Source organism: Sturnira hondurensis, unplaced genomic scaffold, assembly GCF_014824575.4.
Source record: "Sturnira hondurensis isolate 20B ecotype Veracruz unplaced genomic scaffold, ASM1482457v3 Scaffold0019006, whole genome shotgun sequence".
Classification (NCBI taxonomy): Eukaryota; Metazoa; Chordata; class Mammalia; order Chiroptera; family Phyllostomidae; genus Sturnira; species Sturnira hondurensis.
This window is the reverse complement of record NW_028091637.1, coordinates 7,669,494-7,696,287: the sequence shown is the minus strand read 5'-3', so window position 1 is coordinate 7,696,287 and position 26,794 is coordinate 7,669,494. Positions and strand designations below refer to the sequence as shown.

At 37.9% G+C, this 26,794-nt stretch overlaps 1 protein-coding gene across 6 annotated transcripts in view; it reads right to left on the bottom strand.

Moving 5' to 3' along the window:
- Window positions 1-26,794, bottom strand: part of RBMS3 (RNA binding motif single stranded interacting protein 3) — a 480,675-nt gene that overhangs the window by 418,850 nt on the left and 35,031 nt on the right. For all 6 annotated transcript variants that reach the window (XM_037070856.1, XM_037070857.1, XM_037070858.1 and 3 more), the window contains exon 2: window positions 11,082-11,140. In XM_037070856.1, coding sequence (XP_036926751.1) covers window positions 11,082-11,140 — 59 coding nt within the window. The remainder of the gene's footprint in view (window positions 1-11,081; window positions 11,141-26,794) is intronic.

Sequence of the window (26,794 nt, the reverse complement as noted above, 5' to 3'; positions counted from 1 at the left end):
TATATTCACTTACAAAAGACGAAAACGCCAAAGACCCTGACCACCGTCTAAGGCAGAACGACTTCTCCAGGACTTACTTGGTTTATGTGACACAGCAGATGCTTAGCTACAAAGACCAATGGGAATTTAATTTCAACTGTTTTTTTTTAAAACAAAACTTACTTTTTATAAAACAGAAACATACCTTTATAGTACATTTTCATCAAATGGTTTTGAAAACATATATGTGATATAATCAACCCAAAAATATTTGCCCCTGTCTCATGTAATCATATATGTATAATAAGTATATACATAAATATGTAAACATATATAATAAAATTATATATGCACATATATATTTCATTTGGGGTTACTCATTTGATTCTGAACAGTGTTTAAAACTTGTAAGAGATTGGTAAAAAAATCAGCAAACAGTATATCTGATAAAGCATTAATATTTCAAATATCTAAGAAACTCATACAACTCAATAGCAAAAATCCCCAAACAACCCCATTAAGAAATGTGCAAAGGACCTAAGTAGACACCTTTCGAAGAAGACATGCGAATGGCTGACAGATACATAAAATGATACTCGGTGTCACTAATCATCAGAGAAATCTGAATCATGACCATCATGAGATATCACCTCATACCTCACACCTGTTAGGATGGCTGCTGGAGAGAGAGAGAGAGACAGACAGACAGACAGACAGAGAGCATTGCCGGCAGGAATGTAGAGATAAGGAACCCGCCTTTTATACCACTGATAAGAATATAATTTGATACAGCCATTATGCAAAAACTGAAAATAAAACCACTGTATAATCAGGAATGCACCTTCCAGGTGCATCCCCAAAGGGAATGAAATCAGAGATATGCCTGCACTCCCTCATTCATCGCAGCACTATCCCCAGTGGCCCATACACAAGTGGCCCTTGAGGGATAAATGGATAGAGCAACTGTGTACACACTCACGCACTCTAGAATATTATTCAGCCTGAAAAAATGAGATCCTGACATCCTTAAGAGCATGGATGAACCTAGAGGGCATTGTGCAAAGTCGAATAAGTCAGACGCAGAAAGAAAAAGAAAGATTGCATGATATCATGTACATACGCACTACAAAAATTTAAATGTATAGGAGCAGAGAGTAAAAAGGTGATTGCCACAGGCCAAAAAAAAACAACAGGATAAATGAGTTGTTGATTTAAGGGTACAATGTTGCTGTTACCTACGTAGGATGAGTATGTTTAGAAATCTAATACGTTGCACAATAATCAGTTCATAATACAGCACTGAATACCAGAAACTTTCTAAGAGAGTAGATTTCAGGTTCTCTCGTCACACATACAGAAATGGTACCCACGTGAGGAGATGACAAGTTAACCAGCCTGACTGCAGGACGCATTTACCAGGTGTATGTATGCCACATCATCATGTTGTATACATTACACTATGATATTTACAAAATAAAAATTTAACATTTTCCTCTAATCAAATCATTCTCAATTTTATCACCTGTTTCTCTATGAAAAGTATAAGCCCCTAATTTCTCTTTTTAAAAGATTTTATCTATTTACTTTTTAGAGAGGGGAAGAGAGGGAGAGACAGACACATCAATGTGTGGTTGCCTCTTGTGCACCCGCAATCGGGGACCTGGCCTACAACCCAGGCATGTACCCTGACTGGGCATAGAACCAGTGACCCTTTGGTTCACAGGCTGGCACTCAACCACTGGTCTGCACCAGCCAGGGCTATAATTTCTTTATATCATATGAAATGAGAGTTTTTCTGAACTTTAAGCCCTTGAACTCAAAAATAGCTCAAGAACCCTTGAGAAACTTTGTAAGTACAGTGGTTTAATAGTTTGTTTTAAATGAAGCTTTAAATTCTGCCTCACACAATTCTCTTTTTCAGAAAAGAAAAAGGAGTCTGCTTCTTTCAGTCATTCCTTCAATAAAAGAACTACAATTTTCACTTTAATCATCTATTGTAACAAAAGTGCCCTAAAGACATAAATTCCAAGGTGCCTTATAGTATATTTCTCTAGGGATTTTGCCACTTGATTTCATTTAGTAGGCTATCAACTGTGTTTATTTTTCACATCGCCATCAAACCCAGAGCCTAGTGCCTTCACTAACAGTTACTTCCCTAAAATCTGCTGCTTTGGCTCCTGCTATCCCAGAGTGGACACGCCCTGAGAACCTCAACAGCTGGGACATCTGCAGCTTAAGCTTTTTCTTATTTCTTCTGGAGAACAATTGCATCTTTATTTTTTTCTATTATTACACTTATTTTTGGATGAATTTGTTGGTTCACTTTTTCTTGTGATAAAACAACATAAAATGTATCATTGTAACAATTGAGTGTATAGCTCAGTGGCATTTAATACATTCACACAGTTATGCAACCACCATCACCACCCATCTCCGGAAGGTCTTCATTTTCCCAAAACCGAAAATTTGTATCCATTAAACACTAGCTTCCTATCCCCCAAACCCCCAAACCCCCAGCCCTGACAAACACCGTTCTGTCATTTGTCTGTGTGAATTTGATTACTCTATTAGGTACCTCATATAAGTAGAATCACACAATACTTGTCCTTTTGTGATGAGATTATTAAAATGATATTGTAATGTTTTCATAGTTACAAGTGACAGTGCGGTGATCATGTTGCAAGGTGTATAAATGTAGAATCATTATATGATATACCTGAAACTAATACACTTAATTAAAAATGTAAAAAGAAATTAAAAAGACAAATTGTAGCTTTAAAATTGCCTTAGAGGTGTCCAAAAATGCTTTGTGAGTACAGATTTTTCCAACTCCGGCTGATGTGAGCAGAATGACCAGTAGGCCTATCTGGATGCCAAGCAATTTAAATAAACTGCCCGTTTCTTAACTGATGTTATACAAATTAAAGGCAGTCCTTGTTGTGTTCTCTTACTCCACAGCAGGGAGGAAACCACACCAGTTTTTAAAAATATCATATGATATAGGGATTTTATACCACCAATATTTTCTAGCAAAAGAGACATTTGACCCCACTTACAGCCACTTAAAGAACCATCACAAACAATATATTCATCATTCAAATTCAATGTCGTTCTTTATAGTTTTGGGATTTGGGGGTTTTTTTGTTTTTGTTTTTTTAGTTATGTGCATAAGTTGTTCTCTGTCATACTCTGAACTTCTCATTTATTTACTAAATTAAAGAAAAACTAGCTATTTTAATAGCAAGGTAAATAACTAATAAGTCAGTAAGAACAATGGTAGCCTTTAAATCAAATGACAGTTCACTACACCTTAAACAAAACATACTTGTACTATGGTTTCAAACACTAAGGAAGCAAAACCTGTTAGGTTTATTGTTTTCTTTTTGCCTTTGAACTTACGAAGCAACAGAGTAAACAGTATAACAAAGGGTGAACAAAGAAGCATTTGGTTTTCAGAACCTATCCAATTCAGTTACAGTGAATTCCACCACCTGCTACAGAGACAGAATGTGCTTTTCCTCAAAGACATCAGGTTTACAGGCCTTCAGAAAATCCTTAGGGCTATCACAAAGTCAACACCAAAATGTGTGAAGGAAACATTCTTTAAGTACTTATACTTTTTGATATTATCAAAGCCAGTCTCAATAAACACATGCCAATTTATGAAATACACATTCCTTAAACATTTACATGTACTCAGAACTGCATTTAATTATAAAAGATGCATAGCAGCTCTATAAAATATGGTTCCTATGAAAAGAAATCCAAGTTCACAGCCACAGAAAAATGTACCTGATGTATATGCCAGACATATTATTGGGTACAAACATGGTCCCATGTAATTTTGAAAATTTTTTTTAATCATAGGTATAAATAACTTTATTTGTCAGCTAAGAAAACATGTTTAGAGATGTTTTCTAATTTGTCCAAGAAAAATTATTATTTGGAAACTTTCTTGGTACAGATTTCAATTGGAAAATACTTGAAGTGGGTTTTTTTTTTAAAAAAATCTTCCTTTTTGAAATCCTGTATGTATTTGAAAGGATATTTATTATGCTATTGCAATTCTATATAATTTTTTAAAAACTGAACATACCCATATTATATTTGTCACATTATAATATTTCACATATCATTTAAATAGACAGCATTCAGCAGAAGTAATGCCTGCTTGAGTATGGTTAAGGATAATAATATGAGTGTAATAATTTATACTTTTAATTTGAACATTTTACCTACAATGTCATATTCTGTGCTTGAGTGTATTGTTATGTTACAGAATTACATGCTTATGATTTTGTAATAAAAGATTTTATAATAAAAAGTAGCATTATTTGTGCCAGACCCTGTATATTACTGTATGTAATTTCCAATATATTTATAAAATCATGGGTAAGTGCCCTGGCTGGTGTGGCTCAGTGGACTGAGTGCCAGCCTGCGAACCAAAGAGTCACTGGTTCTATTCTTAGTCAGGGCACATGCCTGGGTTGTGGGTTAGGTCCCCAGTTGTGGGAGGGAAAGAGGCAACCACACATTGATGTTTCTCTCCCTCTCCTTCTCCTTCCCTCCCCCTTTCTCTAAAAATAAAAAAATAAAATCTTTTAACAAATCATGGATAAGTGAAAATGATTACTTTAAACCAATACAAAGTATAATTCTACATTGATAAATAAACATCCTCAGTTATAAATGTTTGCTTTAAGGGACTCTGGAAAACATGAGTGCATGTCTGTCTTCGGTACCCTTGGTGATCTACAGGCCTGTAAGATATATACCAGTCTCATTTGATCTTTTCATTGATGAGACATCAAATCACCCCTGGGAAGCAAAAAAGCCTTTGGACTTAGAATAACCAGTCTGAACCATTCTGTTTCCTCCATACCTCGCCAGTACCCGCCCCCCCACCAGATTCCTGAGTTGTTTATCATCTAAACAAAGGACACAAACTAATCACAGCAGCCTGAGGGAGGGGTAAGGTAGCACGGAGTCTTTACCCCCAGACAGCCCTCGAAGGCAGCGGTGTTGTGATGAGTTTAGACGGGATAGGAAGAGTCTACTGAGGACTTCCGGAGAAGGTGAGTCTTGGGAGAAATGCCTGACTGAACCTAGTGCGGTAAGAAGAGCCCACATTATGTGTATTAATAAAAGTCTGATTTTTAAACTAAGGAATATAAAGGCAAAAGGGATTTCTGTTGAGTTATAAGGCATGGGTTCATTAAAAGCAATATTCAGATAATGGGTGAAAGCAATATAACCCTAGCATTTTATTTAAACTCTATCAAACTTTATAAAAATTAGTTTAAATGTTTTCCCAATAAAGTAATTTCTGCAAAAGAGTTAGAGAGGTAGGTTATGGTATTAAATGCAGTCAAATATAAATACATGTTTAGAAAAGCAAGGCTACCTATTATATCTAATGTTTGTGGATAGTGTTACTTTTGCCTGTTATGTATATTAACAGCAATCACAAGCCAATACTGAGTAGATACAGGGTGTGGCAAAAGTAGGTTAATAGTTTGTCATATGGAAAGTAATACAATAATTAATACATAATAATAATATAAGAAAAAACTCAGGACTTCCGCCAAGATGGAGACGTAGGTGGAAACACTGTGCCTTCTCCCGCAACCAAGTTTGAGTACAACAAAGGTTTAGTAAACAAAGACGCAGCCAAAGAACAGAAAACTGAACTATACGAAAGTTCGACAACAACGAACCTTTCAACCAGTACGGTAAGAGGGGCGGAGCCAGCAGCGGAGTGGGGTCAGGCAGGAAGGATCCCCAGACCCAGGTGACCCAGGCAACCCAGGCGCACAGGCAGCCAGGGTAGCATCTCGGCCCCAGTAAGGGTGTGGGGCAGGCTGAGCATGGTTGCACAGTCGCACGCACAGAAGACAGCGCGGCCCAGCGGGAGGCACCAGAGGAGGCCCGCCATTGATTTCCTTTGACCCCGCCCCCACGTATAGCGTCACAACTCAGCGACTGAGTTGCCCTGCCCTGGTGAACACCTAGGGCTCCGCTCCTCATACATAACAGGCACAAACAGTCCAAAATATGGCTCATGAAGAACTCAAAGCCCTAGAGCCAATAACTCTAAGTGACCAGGAAATAGCAAACTTCTCAGATGCATAATTCAAGACACTGGTGATCATGATGCTCACAGAACTGGTTGATTATAGTCACAAATTAGAGGAACATATGAAGGCTAAACTAATTGAAATGAAGGGAGATGCACAGGAAACCAATAGTGATGGAAAGGAAACTGGGACTCAAGTCAATGGAGTGGACCAGAAGGAAGAACAAAACATCCAACCAGAAAAGAATAAAAAAACAAGCATTCAAAAAAATGAGGAAAGGCTTATTAACCTCCAGGACATCTTTAAGCGTTCCAACATCCGAATTATAGGGGTACGAGAAGGGGGAAAGAAACAGCCACGAGTGGAAAACATATTTGAACAAATAATAAAGGAGAACTTCCCCAGTCTGGCAAAGGAAATAGACTTCCAGGAAATCCAGGAAGCTCAGAGAGTCCCAAAGAACTTGGACCCAAGAAGGAACACACCAAGGCACATCATAATTACATTAGCCAAGACTAAAATGAAGGAGAGAATCCTAGAAGCAGCAAGAGATAAGGGGACAGTCACCTACAAAGGAGTACCCATCAGACTGTCAGCGGATTTCTCAAAAGAGACCTTACAGGCAAGAAGGGGCTGGAAAGAAGTATTCCAAGTCATGAAATCCAAAGACCTACAGCCAAGATTGCTTTATCCAGCAAAACTTTCATTTAGAATGGAAGGACAGATAAAGTGCTTCTCAGATAAGGTCAAGTTCAAGGAGTTCATCATCACCAAGCCCTTATTATATGAAATGCTAAAGGGACTTATATAAGAAAAAGAAGATGAAAAATATGAACAGTGAAAGGACAGCAAACACACAGTTATTAACAACCACACCTAAAACAAAAGCAAACCAAGAGGACAGCTAGATCAGGAGTGGAACCATAGAAATGAAGAACACATGGAGGGTTAGCAACAGGGGAGTGGGAGGAGGAGAAGGGGGGAGAAGGTACAGAAAATAGCATAGACAGTAGGTAGAAAATAGATAGGGAGGAGGGCAAGAATAGTATGGGAAATATAGAATCTAATGAACTTGAGACACATGGTCATAAACTAAAGGAGAGGAATGATGGGGGAGGGGGCATGTAGGGTGGAGGAGAATGAAGGGGGGAATGGAACAATAACTGTAATGTTATAATCAATATAATGTATTCTTTAAAAAGAAAAAACTCTGTTTCATGCATTCATACCTGTAAACCTCTTTTGGTCACACCCTCTCTATAACTACAAAACACTTTTGAGGAAAAATTTGCAGCTGTATAACTCCCCAAACATACACTTTTCCATTTATTACAAAGATTTCTCAAAATTAACATAGAATAATAATAGTAATAGAACCCTATAAAATATTTAATATGCTGGAAACAAGTGTGGGTAGGATACAGGACACAACAAAAGCCTTTATCTTAGATGCTGAGATAGAGTGAGAGTCCAGAGGACAGTAAACATAGCAAGGTTAATTTCGTGCTTTCTCTTTTCATCCCCAAGGAGACTAGTCCATGGACTTTCTCATATTCACTAAACACTAACTTGCATATAATATGCCACATGTTCAGCAGTTGATGAAAAACTGAATTCATGCCACTTCTTTAGAAACAAAATTAATAAAGTCTGTCTCCATAATATTTAGTTTTGACTGCTTAGTCTCAGGCTGGAGGCAAAGTTGCAAACGATTCAGAAGCAAGTGTCTAGGAAAAGACCAAATCCAATTTGTGTTCTCTAATTACAGCCTTGACGCTCTCAGCGATTCTGTTTGAAAAAGCCACCTCACACGCCCTTTTATTCTTTCCTACAGAAAGCAAAGGTCAAGGCGAACTCCACTACTGCCTATTAATTAAAGAATCAAAGGTAACATTCTCCCTAAGTCATTGTTATTTTCACCTGATACTACTTTACACTGTGATAAATTCTACACTGACAAATAAATAAGTAAATAACATGTGACAAAGAAACTCAGGTTTCACAGACAGAACAACCAAAATACAAATTAAGTTGAAACCAGCTCAGTTTTTCTGAGAACCGTTTTGCTATTTTTTTCCTTGAAAAGAAAACAGTAACAGTTTTGGAGAAATATAAAGTTCAAAATAATCTATCATCCATATTCCTGTCACCTCAACACAAGCATTATCATTTGGCTTACTGTTGCCAGTATTTTATGCTACATACAACACGAGGTATTGTTGAACATCATCCATGTATTACCTCATTCACTCATCAATATTATTCATCTATATTATTATTCATCTACATCAGTATTACTCACATATATTGTTATCATTATATAGATGGGGAAACTGAGGCACCCAATGAAGTTGAATGATTTAGCATAGGTCACACAGCTACTAGATGGCAAGACAGTGTTCTAACCAGAGTCTGGCTCCACCACAGACATGCTCATAAGCAAATATGACTCTCAAATACTTACATAACTCCATATTTATTGTTCTGACTATTTATATTCTTCTATATTTATCTAACCTACAATAACCATCTTCATAGTAGACACAGTTTAATCCTCTTGAGCGTCACTGTAATGGTTATATGAGAGTTGCATGCATTCTATCAGCTAGACTTGGGACATGTCTTGTATTTGCCACAATAGAGAGAATAACAAAGGGCTAAGCGTGTGCATATATACACACTTAAAACAATATGTTTGAGTAAAGTACTTGGGACAACATCCTCAATGGAGTTACTAGTATCAATAGTATAAATAGTCTGCCTTTCATTTTTCTCTCCACACTTACATTTTAAAAGGCTCTCCCAATTTAGCATGATATAAAGAAGGATGGGGGAACCAGTTTCAAAGAAACTGGCATTGGATGGCCTGCACACCACAATGCTTGCTCCTGGAGAGGCTATGAACTATCACTGCAAACTGCTTTAATTTGCATGTTTTTGATCTTTTGCCCAACACCTGGAGGACACAATTTCCTTGCGGCTCTCTCAAGTGGTTTTTTGTTTGTTTTTTCTCTAACATCCCTCTCCCCCTGGAGCTGTGAGTGGGCGCCCCCCTTGCTCTTTACTCCATATGGTTTCCTTCCTACCTAAAATCTCCAACCTGGAATTTCATCTCATAAAATTTTATAACCAACGAATCTTCATTTTCTCCGTTGTCTATAGACCGCTAGCATCATTCCTCCGATTTCTGCACAAACACCTTCTGGATCAGCCACTTTTTCCAATATTACTCCTGCTTCAATTCTTGAGTACTTCAATACATCAGTATTGGGTGGTTGTTTCAATGCCTTGTCCCACCAGTTCCTTGGACTCCCCTTCACTGCCGTAACCTCCTTGTAACCTCAGTGATGGCACAGCCATCTTTCCCAATCATGAAAGCTCAACAGGTAGGCTTCATTTTATGCATCCCTTTGTCACCTTTGTATTTCCCCTTGATAGAGAATATTCCATTCTACCTTTGCAAACACTCACAGTAACCCTCCTTTCTATTTCCCTAACAGTGCTTGGGTGACTTTCCTCATTTTCCTCTTGATATATTGATTTCAAATCTGCATTGCTCTTTTCCTGCCTCCAGTTTCTCTCCTTTGTAATCTGAGTTCACTTATCTTTCCCAAAATACCTGTTCTGAAACACCATAGGATCCTAGCATGTCTACTAAGAAAAAGTATTAAGGGGTTCATACAGAACCCCTTATTCTGTTCGTACAGAATTAAGTTCCAAATATTTAGGATAACTTTTTTAAAGCCCCCCAAATCTTGACCCCTTCCATTTCTTCTACCAATATCCTCACCTGTGCATTTTCCTTTTCTAGTTATGTGGGTCTGATCAATCACATTCTGAAATTCTTTCTCTTAAATATCAACCTTTCTTAAGCCTATCACTGTGCTTTGGCTTTATAAATGTAACTCCCCCCAAAGCGGTCTCCGTAGTCTCTCCCCACAGTATTTTATGGATACCTCTCTCATAGACGCCTCTGTTACACTCTCACATATATCGGGCTCATATACTGATCCTACTCATTTTTTTTTAGTATTAGTTTCTTGGTTTTCTTGATTATTTTCAACGAGAAATTGAACTTTCCGATGACAGGAACCATGTCTTATTTTTTTTCTTGTAGTACCTGAATACTTGGTGCATTTATAAGTTTATAAGAAACATGAAGTGTATTTTTAAATGGCTGAATTAAATCTGACTACCACTACCCAGGTAGGCTTGGGTAAATTGGCAGTGTATGAGTGTTTATTCCTAAAACTTGTGCACATTCTATTTATATATGAAATAGAGGCAGTGTTTAGAACAATCCTGGCTCACCCTACTTCTTTTTGTCAGACTCATAGGATGACAAATAATGTGCTGAAAGAAGCATTCCAATTTTCCAGTAAGGACTGAGTCATGTAAGAGAGACCATATAGATTTCACAAATAATATAATGCGGCCCTTAAAAGAGTATTGGATTCCAAGACATGAAGAAACATGAGCCACAGGCATAGTAAAATACTTCAGAAATATTTCTGCTCCTCTAAAAAAAAGCCTTAACAAGATACCAACTTTGAGATCCCGTGAGGCATTTACAGCTAAAGCTTAGACACAGTGGGCCTATCAGTAGATTCATTCCGAGTCAACCTATGTCGCTAAAGCCTTAAAGAACAGATAAATTACAATGTGTTTTGCATGGGTAAGTTTTTTCCCAGAGTTCCTCATTTTTATATAGGAAATCAATTTGCATCACTGATGATTTCATTCAAACCGGACAACCCAAAGTTGTTAAGAGGCAATTTAGTTTTATGTTGAAGCAATTCGGTACTTGTTCTAATTTGTGATTTTCATTTTGTTTGTTAATGAAAAAAATTAATGAGCAATGTTACTAGAAATGCAAGTCACGAAAGCCTTGGCATTATTATAGAGGTTTGCCACGTACTGTACTTTGTCATCACTGTGCCTCCGGTGCCTGGACCTCCACCTGGGAGGAGCTAGCAACTGAACAGCACAGGCCAGAGCTAAGGGTACAGAGGCCCTCACACATACCTTTGCACTGATTTGTGTTTTTGTCAAGAATTGCCTTTGTAGATACAATTTTTCCATACCTGAAAGAGAGAGAGAAAAAAAAAAGTTATCATAGCCCAATGAAGGCACTTAAAACACCATAACAAACATGGCCACACACACAGTTGAGCAGGAAGAAATCAAGAAAACAAGCTCCGTGCATCCCATTTCACACTGGGGTGATCTCTTTCTACCAGTTCTTCGCTGTAAGTTGAGAATGTGCTTCCCTATGGAATCACTGGGTTGAAACCTCCAAAAATAAACCTGTCAGGCTGTCACAGGTGGCTGAAAGAGGATCGTGTGTGGCTGTGATCAAAGGAAATCATGCCCTGTGGATGCCCGGAAACAGCGAGGGCCTCGGTGCCAGGCTGGGTAGGGCTGGCATCCCGCTCTGGGGCCGACCTGGTGTGGCAGCCCTGAGTGGTTTCACCCAACCTCTCCAAGGCAGGAGTTTCCTCTGTGTTATGACAATTGTAACGATCACCTCTGTGGATTTGGGAGAGGGGTACACTGAAATGTCAGGGTTTTCTATCAGTACTCCTCAGGTAAATAGGAATAAATAGATGGATTTAGCTAGTTACTTTACTATTAAAATATATATCATGCTATAAATGAATTGAGGAGAAGGACTGAGTTTTATATTCTCAATGCTGCTACCAAATAATAGGAATTTAATAAATGCTTGCTATAAGCAAATACATTATCCAATGGCACTTCATCTAAAACAAAGTGCCTACCATAGTATCTCTGTACATCATTAATATAGTCACTATTGTATCATCTCTTGCAGATGACCTACTCTGGGCTTTGTTTTTTTAAAATATGGCTAATATGGAGAATAAAATTCCATCTCTTTGAGCCCATTTCCTAAGACATAACTGATGGAACTAAAGAAGTTGATTGGCTAACACCCGGGTCTTCTTTAAATTCCACAAAGGGTGTGCCTGAATCAACACAAAAATATGGAGCGGTTATAATGCAACTTTAAGCACCAAGTTTAATAACAACTCACATCTGTTCAAGATTTTAGCCACTGTCACAAACTATTTGGCAAGTTTTCTTTTAAATCTGTGGTCCTAAATATAAAAATATGTGGAAAATATTAAACTTTCCACATATTAATGAACTGAGTTTCCTATCACCAATGTTTTTTTTTTGTATTTGTAAAATCACCTTTTACAATTTCATTAATTCTTTAAAGTATTTCTGTGGTCATTTTCTAAAATTGTGGTGTTGATAATGCAATAGTGTTAGAAATGCCTTTGCCTCTTAATTTTTAGATAACTTTTGACTGAAGATAAACTGAGGGTGCTCTGGAAATGGATGGATTGCATGTCATTATAAAGGTGATATACCCATGGCCTTGTGCCAACAGGAGCTGAGCTATTGAGAGGTTACAGTAGAATTAGGAACATTTTTATGAAATTTGATGTAAGGGTCTGAGATAATTCCCGCCAGTTACCTACAGGCTCCACCCTTGTTAAAATCAGCCAGAATGTAGATGGCGTTTCTCAGTAATGAATTGAGCATATCTTGCCAGAATCACCCTTACAGCCATACAAATACTTGCATCCCTGGTACCACTGCCTTCCCTCCACCTTTCTGACTCGATTCCTACGGCTAACCGAATCAAAGATTTCCAGGAATGGAGGTACCTACGCCATTTTGCAAATGTAGAAAGTACGGTCTAAAAGATCAGTAACTTGATCGAAGTCACACAATTTATGAAAGTTACATCAGAAACTTGGACCTGAAATTCTTAAGTTTGGTACAGTGCCTACCTACAACATCATGCTGCCTCTAAAATAGAGAAGCTGCCTATATCAAATCTTCTAGTTCAATCAGCCTTCACTTCTTTGGGAACCCAGGCATCAGACTCCAGGGCAATATAGTGCAGTGGTTGAAAAAATATACTGTGACGACAATCTGCTGTCACTCATATCTCAGTTCAACCCTGGTGTATTTGGTTGGTTAAACCTTATATGTTCTTTATATTATTCCATTATCTGTAATAATGTAAATCTATTTTTAAGTATTGACTTATTATTTATTAAAATTTATACACATCTATTTAAATATAAAAAATGAGTATACTAATCTCTACCTGATAGGGTTGTTGTAAAGATTAAATGGGTTTTATTAGAAATGCTGATAACAGTGGCTGGCATAGAATCAGTATGCATCACATATTAATTTTTCTTGCCACAAGTCTCAGCTCTATAAAAACGTCTCCAGTCTTTGTTGTTCTCTAAGGTGGACAAAAGGTGAACAAGGGTAAAATTTCTGTCCCAAGAGGTAGCTTAAAACATTACTATTTAGACTGTCAAAATCTTCCATTAAAACATTTGGTGGGTAAAGATATGTGTTGAAAGGGTAATTTGTATTGACAGTTTATATTGTTATTTTCAACGTTAGCAATTTCACTGTATTTCATCACAGAAGTACCCACAGGTTCAAAGCTTTGTTGGGGTTCGGGATGACTAAAATGTCTACTCCCTCACGCTACAATCATTCAAACCCACTTTCTACAAATTTCCTCACCCCCCCACCTTTTTCACACCCCCCAAACACACACAGCCTCTTTTTTAATCTCAATTTCATGCCAAGAGTTTCTCTTTTCGAAAAATAAGCAGTAAAATAATATTCTGTATGGACAGTTTCTTTTGTTGACAATGACTCAAGGCACCTATAATCACATCCATTAACGAACGTAATGTTTGCTAGATGGTGGCTACTCAGACAAGTAAACACTTGCAAAATTATATTATAGTAGACAACAAAAAGGGAGAACAAAGGCAACATTTACTGAAACTTTTTTCCCCCACAGAAAGTACCATTAATACAGTATGGGGGAACTAAAAACTAGAATAAGAAAAATAATTTAGAACATTTATAAGCAACTCTCATCAAACACACAAACTCTTAAGACAAAAATCTCCCTTAATTGGTTACTAAAGATATTCTAGAATTTTTTATAGAAACACCTTCTAAATTAAAATGTAGCCCTGCCCCTTTTTAAAAAGATTTTATTTGTGTATCTTTAGAGGGGAAGGGAAGGAAAGAAGGAGAGAAATATCAATGTATGGTTGCCTCTCGTGGGTCCCCTGCTGGAAACTGCAACCCAGGCATGTGCCCTGACTGGGAATCGAACCGCGATCGTCTGGTTCACAGGCCCGCACTCAATCCACTGAGCTACACCAGCCAGGGCCCTGCCTTTTAAAGAGTAAATTAAAAATCACTATATCTCATAATGAATTGCATCTCACAATGAGACTTTAAACTCATGGTGGGCACACTGTCCTACTGTGGCATGATTACAGAGATATTTTCTTTTTCACTTACTGTAGTATAAGTAAAAAGTGGTTATAATTTCTTTAGAGCCAAAAAATGAAATGCTTTCTTGTGGAAAGCATTTGCAAATGTTTAAGCAAGCAACTTTTTCTCTTAAAAGACAATTATTTCCCAAAAAATATTACAATACTACTAAAAATTGGAAAATCACACAAACACATACACACACATGTGTGTGTGCGTGCCAAAAAGTAAATTTGGCTATTTCTTGATTTCCTGATTCCTAATTACACTCTAGGCAAGACTTTCCAATAGGACAGAATGAGAACACAGTGGGTCACAACTTGCCGACCTTGCCTGTATCTCTGGAGGTGCAAGGATTCTGCTCCTTGGGTCCGTTGCAACAGCCTGCACTACCAATGATTTCGAAAAGCTGGGCTGTGCTTTAAACAACAAAAGGAGGTGTCTAATGGGCCACTGGCTCCAATTCATATCTGAACTCTCACTAGACAAACAGGTCCTTTCTGCGTGACTGGTGCTGTGTTCTCCATGCTCTGAGAAGTCAACAGCTGATGGAGGTAAATAAAGTTTAGACTTTTTTATGGCCCAAAACACGATGAACACAAAACCACCAATATAACATCCCTGGGAAGAATGATAGGCATTCTCTCTTCCTGAGGTTTTGTCAAAGCCTACTAATAGGCGACAGTAAAAACTTCCATATAAAGATACATTTTCACACACTCCAAAGAAAAAATATATATTTCTGAGGTAAAAGGTGTTACTAGATGTAATTATCTCACTTATTTAGTCTTCTCTTCCATAGGGTTTAGGTTAACATCTTTAGAGTTCATAAAGTTTTTTTTTTGTTGCCACCTGTGAGTAGAAATCAAATCTGATATAGGAAAAATATGTGACCAAATTAATGAAAGATGCTTGGACAAGACACCTGAGCTTGGGTCCCAGTGCCTGCTGGCTCCAGGAGCTCCCAGAGAAATCCAATTATGTTTCTGTGCTTTTATTTCCTACAGCTAGAAGAGATACAGTATTACCCACAGTCAACTTCCTGGGGAGTTCGACTTCTCAGAGAAAACAAATAAAAGAATTGAACACATTTTATACCGTAAGTCTTCCCATCTGGGTGTTTAGTACCATCTGTAGCCAATGTCAGAAGCACCTAACATAGACTTTTCAACAGTAAAATATGCAACTTTGCATCTTATCTACATATTCACCAACTATCTTGAGTGCCCATACAGTTTCCAAATGTGACCAGGTCCCAAATAGCATTTTATTTCATTCTAACAGCACCCTGTAAAAAAGGAGCAAGCCTTTAATAACTACCCACTTATTACATATTGATTTTTCATAACTGAGCTTTATAAGTTCATCATCTGTCATCTACCAACTCTTTAAGATACTTTTACTTTAGCTTGTCAATACAAGTTTTATATTACAATTTTTAAAGAAATAGTCAATTTTTTTCTGGCTTTTATTCTCTTAAATAGTGTCTGAATCAAACTATATCTGTTGATACACAAGGTGTGTCCAGAAGGTATCCAGCCATGTACTATGCAAAATAGAGACATTTATTGCAGAAGATAGAAGATACAAGAAACATTGTACATAGGACAATGATGCCTCAGTCTCCTTCAAAGTAGGCATCTTGGGACCTCACACAAGTTCTCCCAATCGCCAACAGCTGCCCCATTGTGATTTTTTGAACTTGATGAACAGTCCGAAATCTCTTCCCTTTCAAGGGTGATTTTAGTTTCGGGAAAAGCCAGAAGTCAGAAATCTGGGCTGTAGCAGGGCTGAGTCACCTGGTTGATTTGACGTTTCACCAAGAAACTCTGCAGAAGATGTGATGCATGAGTGGGCACGCTGTCGTCACGAAGCTGCCAATCGCCAGTTACCCACCGCTGTGGCCTTCTGAATCATGAGAATAGTTTCCATGGAGGAATGTTCAAGCTTAACACAAAATTTGATGGAGACTCGGTTATGTGGAATGTGACGGCTATACAATACACATACTCACACAATGGCATCTACTGCCCTCATTGACTAGTACAGTGAAGTCGTCATTGTTCACGCATATGCATTCCAGTCCACTCTCCTTGGCTGCCAGGTTACTCTGATGTCATGCAAACTGCTCCCATTATATTAATTTTGGCTGGGCTTTTTCTGGACAGACCCCACACACGATGACTCCACAGATAAGCTGAATTTAAAGCAATGGCATCTTTTATTTTCCAAAGGTAAAGACAAAAGAGAGTTATTATGGGTCTCTGCTGTATGAATCATGACGATATCAAGTTGATGGGATCTTCCTATAAAGAATTTATTTTTAAATCCTTTTGCTGAATCACCCACTGTGTATATTAATTCAAAAATACAGGCAGAGACTGAAAATAGAGTCTCCACAGTCACTTAACTCCCAGCTAACCCATTACTCACATACCTTCTATATTGATACCAAACTAGAAAGAGCTATTAGCTTTATTTAATGAATGAAATATTATCCTTTTTAAACATGTGTTTTGTTTGCCTACTTCTACATAGATGGCTAATTCATTCTTTGGCATTTGGAGATGTTAATGTGAAGGCCAAATAAAACAGCTCTTCTAGGGTCTTGAGCCTGAGGGCTGCCAGCTTGTGATGATGGCACTGGTGGCTTCCAGCTGCCCCTTCTCTTCCTGAATAATAAAGGTCCCTCAAGGGTAAATGGCATGTTCTGACTTCCATGTTCACCAGCTATTTCTCCCAAATATGAACAGCTATTGTGCTCACAGCCTGCATGAAAATCACCCAAATTTGCCCTGGCTGGTGTAGCTCAGTGGATTGAGTGCAGGCCTGTGAACCAGAGGATCATGGTTCGATTCCCAGTCAGGGTACATGCCTGGGTTGCAGGCTAGTTCCCAGCAGGGGACACATAAGAGGCAACCATACATTGATACTTCTCTCCCTCTCTCCTTCCCTTCCCCTCTAAAGATAAATAAATAAAATCTTTTACTATTATTATTATTATTATTATTGTTATTATTATTATTATGCATTATTTTACAGTCTTATGACATTGTCTATTTGTTTCCCAGGAGACTGTCTTTTCAACCAGAACTTAATTTTTCAGGAGTCAAGATAACATTTCATGCTTTTCTGATGATTGTCAAAATATCCAGTATAGAGCTTGATGCAGAGTAAACCTCTATAAAAATATGTTGATTTTTAAATAAGTTTTTATGAACCTACTAATGATTGGCCTACATTTACACACGCACACACACACACACACACACACACACACCATCCATTGAGCAGTAGCTATGTGCTGGCCACTACACAGAGCACATTAGATATTTTATTCCTGATTCTCACAACTACCTGATAAGTTCATAGTTTCATTTTTAAGATTAAAAATGAAAGGTATATTAAGTTACTAGCCCACATTGACACAAGTCATATTGCTTATATTTAAACCAAGGAGCATTTGGTTGTAAAATCCTTACCCTTTCCTTGGTATCACACTGTCCTTAATGCACAGCAAACAAACCAGGATCAAATTTAGTCCTCTGGCCAGTCATGGGGACGCAAAAACATATGAAAGTCACTTGCATGTGTGGACATGATTAGTCCCCAGAAGGCTGAAAAATGACCACTACTCATCACAAATAGTGCAGCCAGACATTCGCCATTGATTGTTAGAACTCACTTCCAAAGTCATGTATCCCTTGCAGAAGCTTATTTGCCCTGGCTGGTGTGGCTCAGTGGATTGAATGCCAGCCTGCCAACGAAAGGGTTGCCCATTCAATTCCCAGTCAGGACACATGCCCTGGTTGTGGGCCAGGCCCCCAGTAAGGGGTGTATGAGAGGAAACCACACATTGGTGTTTCTCTGCCTCTCTTTCTCTCTCCCCCTTCTCTAAAAATAAATAAATCAAATATCTTTAAAAATTATTCAAAAAAAAGTTTATGACTTCACAGCACGTGGCACATTCTAGTCCATCTAGGAACCTCACATGGAACTGAATGCAGACCGAAAAACACAGCTTTGTGGCAGAATTTACACTTGCTGTTCAGGGAAGACATCAAACCTCAGTTTCTGAAAATCTTGATATCATCTGTTGCCTCAATAATATTATCAAAACACTGCATCAAATGCACAGTATTTGGTCCTTCTAAGGGACCAGCATTTTACCAGCACTGTATTGTATCTTACTAGATTGTACCTTTTCCTATCCTAATAGTAAGAATGAGTTCTTCAAGGGTAGGATCTAGGTCTCACTTATCCTTCATCCCTGGCCTTATACACAGGGCTCACTCAATAAACGTTTATTGAATGAATGAATAAATGAGTAAATGCCGCATATTTTATCCCTCATCAGACAAGACAATCAGAATGCAGTGGAATCAAATAAATTCAGGCACAGACATAGCTCCCCTTTGTAACATGGCCAAGGGCATATCTTCCTGAGAGTGATACAGCACCTTCTATACCTTATCTTGAGCACATTCGCTTTGTTTCATTAAAAAAAAAATAATGAGCTATAACATCACCCAAGAACCAAACTGAGAAATAGTTTTGAAGTCTTTGTAAAATCTTGAATGGATTACATTATTTTAATTCTGTAAAGACATTCAAGAAAAATATCAGCATAAAGTACTGAAACAAACATTTATATTCAGCAGCTGCTCTAAGCTTTTTAATGAATACACAGTTTTTACTATTGGTATGAGGAAGTGCCTAATGCTAAGAATTCAAGGAGTTATTTCTCAGGGAGATTTGTCTTTAAAAGAATGATAGCTTTGAGCTGTCTGCAGAATCTCTCTGAGCTCCATAACATTTAAAAATGCATTTCTGTAATTAAGTAATGTAAGAATGTCAGTGCTTCATTGAAAAGAATTAGAACTCACAAAGAGAAAACCAGACAAAGCCATATAAAATAGAGAGAAGTGATCTAAATAAGATAACTTTCATTTTTTAAAAGCTCACATGCACAAAAGCAGAAAATACATAGATCAAACCCAATTTTAATTGAAAGGAACCTTCTCCTTACTTTCAAAAATGTGTGCAACAATGTGCCCAAAGAAGTGAGAGCAGAGTCATGTCTGTCATCACGTCAATCTCCTTGCATTAAATATTGAGAAGTATATTGAATAAAGCTGTCGTACGCCCCCCAAGAAGATCCGGTCCTTGCGGCACTATTGGAAGAAACCCACTGCCCAGTGGATATTCAATTCATTCATGCTACCCTAAATCAATGGTGTAGTCCAATTAGCTATGTGAAAATTACTTGCTTTTTAGATTCTCTGTTTTATCCATAGTGCTTTTAAAATTATATGTAAAATAGGTAAGACTAGGTAAGTAGGAACCCAAGAAAAGTATGCATTTTGAGCATTCTATTGATGATAAAGTAATGGTAGATCATCAAAAGTGTAATTACTGGTGTGATGCTCAGTCTTTCAATTGCCAAATGGTCAGAAAATGTAGGTTGCTGTTATCAACAGGTTCTGGAAAACACAATTAAGGAAGTGAGTAGATTGCAAAATTCGCGCTATGCTCAACTAAATTCTCAGTGATTTTCTGGGTCATCCCACTCTTCCTGCAGGTGCACACAGGCACCCCTCCCCCAGAATACATCTTTCATTCCAGCTGGGACGATGGTTTGCATGACAAGGGACACACCTAGCACACTTTTTAGTCTATGCCATTTGGGAAGCTCACGGGCCAAAGAAAAACACATGAAAAATTCAGCTGCTCACACATCAGGAAAATTACTATGTCTCCTTACAGACTCTCTGGATCTGATCAGCTGTTATTTAATAAAACTTGAATATATTGTCTCTAACTTCCACTACAAGGCCCCATATGGAACTCTCGGTGTAATGCAATATCGACATCATTACAACCCACGGCCTTGTGTTTAGCCTTTCTTGAGAAACCTGTAACTAGGAATGCTGTGTTTAAGCACAGGTCATGTCCTACAGGACTTATTGGAAGACTCCACGATTTACACAGATTTATGGAGCAAAGACTACATGTAGCTAGCAGAAACACTAAACACTTCACGCTGTGGCAATATTCCTCCAGCAAAGTTAAAACCAAGTGTTCTTAACTGTGGTGCAAATAAGAAAAACTTAATAAAAGTTAATCATGTACGGACAAATGCATTCTTGCTTGAGTAATCATTCTTCTTATTTTATGTGTTTATTTGTGCCTTAAGAGTCCATTGTGGACACTATTTACACCAAAATTAACTCATTATTCTTATATTATATGTATAATGCTACTGAAGTGGGTTGCGTTCTCATCTTGGTAAAAAAAAAATCCAAGAATACTTTTGTTTTAACAGTCCCTTGGCCCTCCACAGTACTTTATATAACTTATATTATGTCAGTCAGGGAAGACGATAAGCTTGGTTTTTCTTTCTGGCCTGTATTCTCATCACTCCCCAAACGGAGCCTCCCAATGCGTCCAGACCTGATTACGGCAAGTTTCTAGGATGTTCCCTGCCACACCGATGCGATTCCCCCAGCCAAGAATTTTCTTTCTTTCCTTCTGCCTCTCTAATCACCAGTTCCTCTGCCCGCCACCAGTTTGATCCTCTCTTCCAGAAGGATTTCTCTCATCTTTTAGATGCATTAAGAACATCTCCTCTCCCGGTGCCACCTCCGTGACAGCACTGTCCCCTCTGTACAGTGAGCAGAGGTTTATTTCTGAAATTCGCTTGAGAACAGTGCTGCCCTCTTTCTCACCGAGCCTTTATGCAGAAGGCAGTAGAGAACAGGAGCCTGATAAAAGTTGTTGAACAGACAATAGTGAGGGTGCCGATTCCTATGTAAATAATTAGCTTTATAAAAAACAAACTGGATTTTTTCCTCTACATTCACAACATAATGAAATTATTAGATAAGCTGTGCTTCTTTTTCCTTGTATTAACCATAGTCTATGCCCTGACCAGCATGGTTCCGTTGGTTGGGCATCATCCCACAAAATGAAACGTCTTCTGTTCAACCTGTCAGGGCACGTGCCTGTGTGGCAGGTTCCCCATCCCCAGGTGGGGCACGTAGGAGAGGCAACTGCCGATGTTTCTCTCTTACATCTGTGTTTCTCTCCCACCATCCCCATCTCTCTAAAAATAAATAAATGGAAATTTTTAAAAATATGATAAGATGTTCATTAACAGCCTAAAGCAGGACACCACTCAAATGGACAAAATCAAGGTAATAGATACATTGAGTATATTCAAACAATGGAATATTACCATGCTGGGAATGGCAGGCTGTAGCTACAAGCAACAGCATGAATGAATCTCCGATATTGAGCAAGATGGACAAAAGTACATATTAAATGATTCCATGTCTGTAAATGGATGTAGTGGTTATCTTTGGACGTGATCACTCGAAGGGACATGAGGGGGGTTTGGGGTGCTGGCCATGTTCCCGTCCACAGGGCGACTGTAGATCATATGGGGGTATTCGGTCTGTGAGAATACACCGAGAAGCCAGATGACGAGCATCAGCTCGATGTTCTATCACCTGGCATTTTTCAGTAAAACATACAGAAAATCATTGCAATAGTGGCAGAAGCTGAGGATGCTCTTTAATGAAGAGGAAGCACAGACATGGAGCAGTGACGAATATTTCCTTCCCACCCCTCCATTCCCTCAGGATTTTAACTGTCCTGTTTAAAGGCTCTAGACCCCTTAATGTACACCCATTTGCTACAAGCTGACCAAAGAAGAAATATACAAACATAATTACAGATGAGAAGTCCCAACGAATTGTCAGCAGCCTGTTGATTTCTTATTCTGGAAAGAAAATTTTTGATCCATATCAAAACAAAGCATGTTAATTTGGGGGTGGAGGAGAGAAAACGACAAAAACTAAAGCTCCTGTATCAAATTAATTCTGGCAATAAAAATAGTTTTGAGAAGTGGCTAACATGCGCTGTGTATCTCATGGCTATATTTATTTCTTGTAGATTAGCCTGATTCCATCACCACGGATTCCTTGTGAAGCCACGTGATTTCCCCCAGTTGGACTAGCAATGGTTTCATTGTGCCGTGGTTACAGACGTGTATTACATGATGGGGCTTCACCCCCAGACAAGAGGCAATACAGTGTGTTCTGCTCAGCAGGTGGACTCTTGTTTCCTTGTTTTCACGTTAACTACTGGTAAACCAAAGTCAGAGTTGATGTGTTTACGTGGTATGCATTTTTCTTGTGCCATAGGAATATAATTGGTTCCACTTTCCTTTACATTAAAATGTAATAAAAAGCCACATTTCATGCCCATAAAGTTGAAATGCTATTACCAGTCTTCAGTCCACTCCTCACCTGAGCACTGACACTTTAATAAGTTGATTATTTTTTCCATTATAGAGGAAATATATCTCACAAAGTAAGATTTGAAAAACTTAGGGAAAAATTTATAGTCTCATCACACAAACTATTTGCTATGTCAGTTATTTTCTTTTTAAATATTGTTTTTCTTCTTTATATGTTCCATATAATCCTATCAGTTGTATAATGTTGCATTTTAAGGACTTCCCACGTGACTTCTAAGTATAAGCAATGTGTATAACATAAAAGTTCTTCCCGTACTATCAGAAAATGTTCACAGTGTAAGCCACACACACAAATAGGCAGGCATAAAAAAAAAAACGAGTCTTATCACTGGATGGTTTACCTGTAAAGGTAACAGCTCATTGAACTGCATTTCTGCTACCTTTTCTGGGATCAGGCACCTCATCAATCCAGAGTATGTTAGCATATCAAAAAAAAACTTCAAAAGAATAAAGGTCTGCTGAGCAGACACCAACCAATGTGTGTGTCCACTGGCTGCTTCAGGGTTAGTATTGCCGCAGTTATGTTTTGAGTTAACATTTATTGCTTCCTTCTGAAGATTCCATGTTTCTTAAATAACATGAGAAACCGTGGAGGTCTGAGTGTCTGTGTGTGTCCTGGAGCATGCGGTTTAGCCAGGCCTCTTCCCACAGCATTGATGATGGGGTCACTAGGCAAAAGGTTTCATCTTGTTTGAGAAGCAGTGAATTTTTCTACCTAAAGTTGCTGAAATGCTGACTTCAATTTCCTACCTACGACAGTTGGAGATGATAGAATACTTAGTACCAAATTGCATTTTTAAAACAAATCAACACTTTAAACACTTAAAATATACACAACTCTTCAGCATCATTTTCTATATTGTACTTAAAAGGTAAAAGTTAAGTCATGGATATTTTCAAATTTTAGTTTGTTTATATCCAAATGCTGCCTTGTGGTATCTGTGTTACAATTTATTATAACTCAGAATATTGCACTTATTATATTTCAAATAAAAATGATAAATAGGTTTATTTTAATACTTTAGTTATTGAACCATACAATGATTTTTCTATAATATACAGGGGTGGGAAGAAAAAGTAGGTTAAGCTCTGACTGGTGTTGCTCAGTTAGCGTTGCCCCACAAACCAAAGGTCACCTGTTTGATTCCCGGTCAGGGCACATTCAAAAGGCAACCAGTTGATGTTTCTCTCTCACATTGATGTTTCTCTCCCTCTCTTTCTCCCTCCCTTCCTCTCTCTCTAAAAATAAATACATTAAATTTTTTAAAAAGGAGATTAAATTACCAGTCATTATTACTTAAAAGATACATCATAAGTAAGGACACAAAATAAGAACAACGCTAATAAGATAAATAATACATCTAAATAATACAATAATTAATAAATAATAATGCAAGAATAAACAGTTTGGCATACTCACCACTGTAAACTTACTTTTGCCCACCCCTGTATTATTATAGTAAATTATATCTTAGTTTATATAAGCATATTAATAAATATTTCTATGTAAATGAATATTGAACATGTAAAATATTTATAACATTTAAAAGCTATAATTTTTTTTAGATTAGCAGACATCACATAGCAGAAGAACTGGATTATTGGTTGTGATTGTGCAATACTGTGCTCACCTCTCTCTAAGCCCCTTCCCTGCACTTTCCTCCCAGAGAGCCACCACTCCGTGTCTTGCAATAACATATGCCTGTTGTTTTCTATTGCATTATCATACATATAGAATATACATTTAGTTATGCTCATAACAGCACTTCACTTAAAAGAAATCATAGTTTGCATATTTCACTGCAACTTACTTATTTTCTTTTTCTTTCCTTTTTTCAATCTTTTTTATTAATGTTCAAGAACAGTTGTCTCCATTTTTCCACCACCACTTTCCCCCACCCCACTGGCCTCCACCTCCCACCCTCAATCCTACCCCCTTTGTCTTTGTCCATGGGTCCTTTATACATGTTCTTTGATGACCCTTTCCCTTCTTTCCCCAATTATTTCCCTTCTCTTCTCTTCTGATCACTGTCAGCTTGTTCTTAATTTCAGCATCTCTGGTTATATTTTGCTTTCTTATCTGTTTTGTTGATTAGGTTTCAATTATAGGTGAGATCATATGGTCTTTGTCTTTCACTGCCTGGCTTACTTCACTTAGCATAATGCTCTCCAGTTCCATCCATGCTGCCACTAAGGGTAGGAGCTCCTTCTTTCTTTCTGCTGCATAGAATTCCATTATGTAAATGCACTACAGTTTTTTGATCCACTCATTTACTGATGGGCACCAAGGCTGCTTCCAGCATTTGACTATTATAAATTGTGCTGCTATGAACATTGGGATGCATAGGCTTTTTGAATTGGTGTTTCAGGATTCTTAGGATATAATCCCAGCAGTGTAATTGCTAGGCAAAAAGGCAGTTCCATTTTTAGTTTTCTGAGGAAATTCCATACCGTTTTCCACAGTGGCTGCACCAGTCTGCATTCCTACCAACAGTACACTAGGGTTCCCTTTTCTCCACAACCTTGCCAGCACTTATTTGTTGATTTGGTTATGACAACCAGTGTGAAGCAGTATCTTATTGTGGTTTTAACTTGCATCTCTCTGATGGCTGGTGATGCTGAGCATCCTTTCATATGTCTCTGAGCCCTCTATGTCCTCCCTGGAGAAGTGTATGTTCGAGTCCTTTGCCCACTTTTTTAATTGGATCGTTTGTCTTCCTGGAATGGAGTCATGTGAGTTCTTTACATATTTTGGAGATCAAACCCTTGTCTGAGATATCATTGACAAGTTCATTTTCCCATGTGGTTGGTTCCCTTTGCATTTTGCTAATGTTTTCTTTAGCTGTGCAGAAGCTTTTTATTTTCATTCTACATTTTAAATCATCAATCAACCATGCTGATGCAAGAGGCTGTGATTCTTTTATTTTCACTGAGTTATACTGTTCCTTTGAACAAACAATTCACAATTTATTTATCAGAGCTTCTGTTGATTTTCACTTAGGTTTATCCATACTCACCCCTTCATTTTTGCAATCATAAACATTGCCATCACGGATATTTTCATATCTCTCTGCCTGTACGAACGTGCAAGGGTTTTACTGGGCTCTATGATCAGGAGGATTGCTGAGGTGTGCAGAACACGTTGCTTCCCAAAGTGCTGACGTTGTCAGCCAAGTAGCAGTTTCCCCACACCCTCACCAATGTTTCATTTTGCAGACTTCTTCAATATTTTTGCAAACTACCAAGTTTAAAATACTATCATTTGCTGTAGGATTTCTATGTTTTTCAGATCAGTACACAACGCATTAATGAAACAAGATGGGCAACATTAAATTAGGCATGTCTTCTAAGAGAATCAATGTACTGTGACTTTGTTAAGTCATGAACTAGTTTCAATATATGATCTCATTTTTTGGAATCGGTGTTTGGAACGTCATATCCCACTATGTCTCTATTATACACCATGCTTTGAAGCAGAATCTTGAATGTGTGTGTGTGTGTGCGTGTGTATTTCAATATAATAGAGGCGACAACAGCAATTGAAAATGACTGGAGAACGTCCCTATTTCCAAATACTTGGTCCTTACAAGGTTCTATCTCTTGATTATTTTGGTCAATTGGAGGTAATTTACATTAGGTCTGGAGAAGACTCTTCTAGCTTAGAAAACTGACTCCATACAAAATAAAGTAATAAAGAGAGCATTCGGAAATAAAACTATATTTTCTGGCATTACCACACAAACAAAGTTAACAGCTGAAGTAAATATCCCTTTTCATTCAGATGGTTTCTCAGATATTACAAAGGACAAAGGATATTATAGTACTTTCTACCCTGGAATGCTTTAAAACCTAAGTCTTACAAAACCACTGTGTTCTACCAAGCACTCAGGATCAGCCACTTGACTTATTCCAAACGCAGGTCACATGACATTTTCCCAAGTGTACTGGCCATGTGACAAGCTAAGCCTCTCCAAGGTAACAAATGGGTATTTGTGTGCAATTATCTAAACAAAGTTAAGGTCCATCAAGCCACAAGCCCTGCGGGGAATCTGCCACC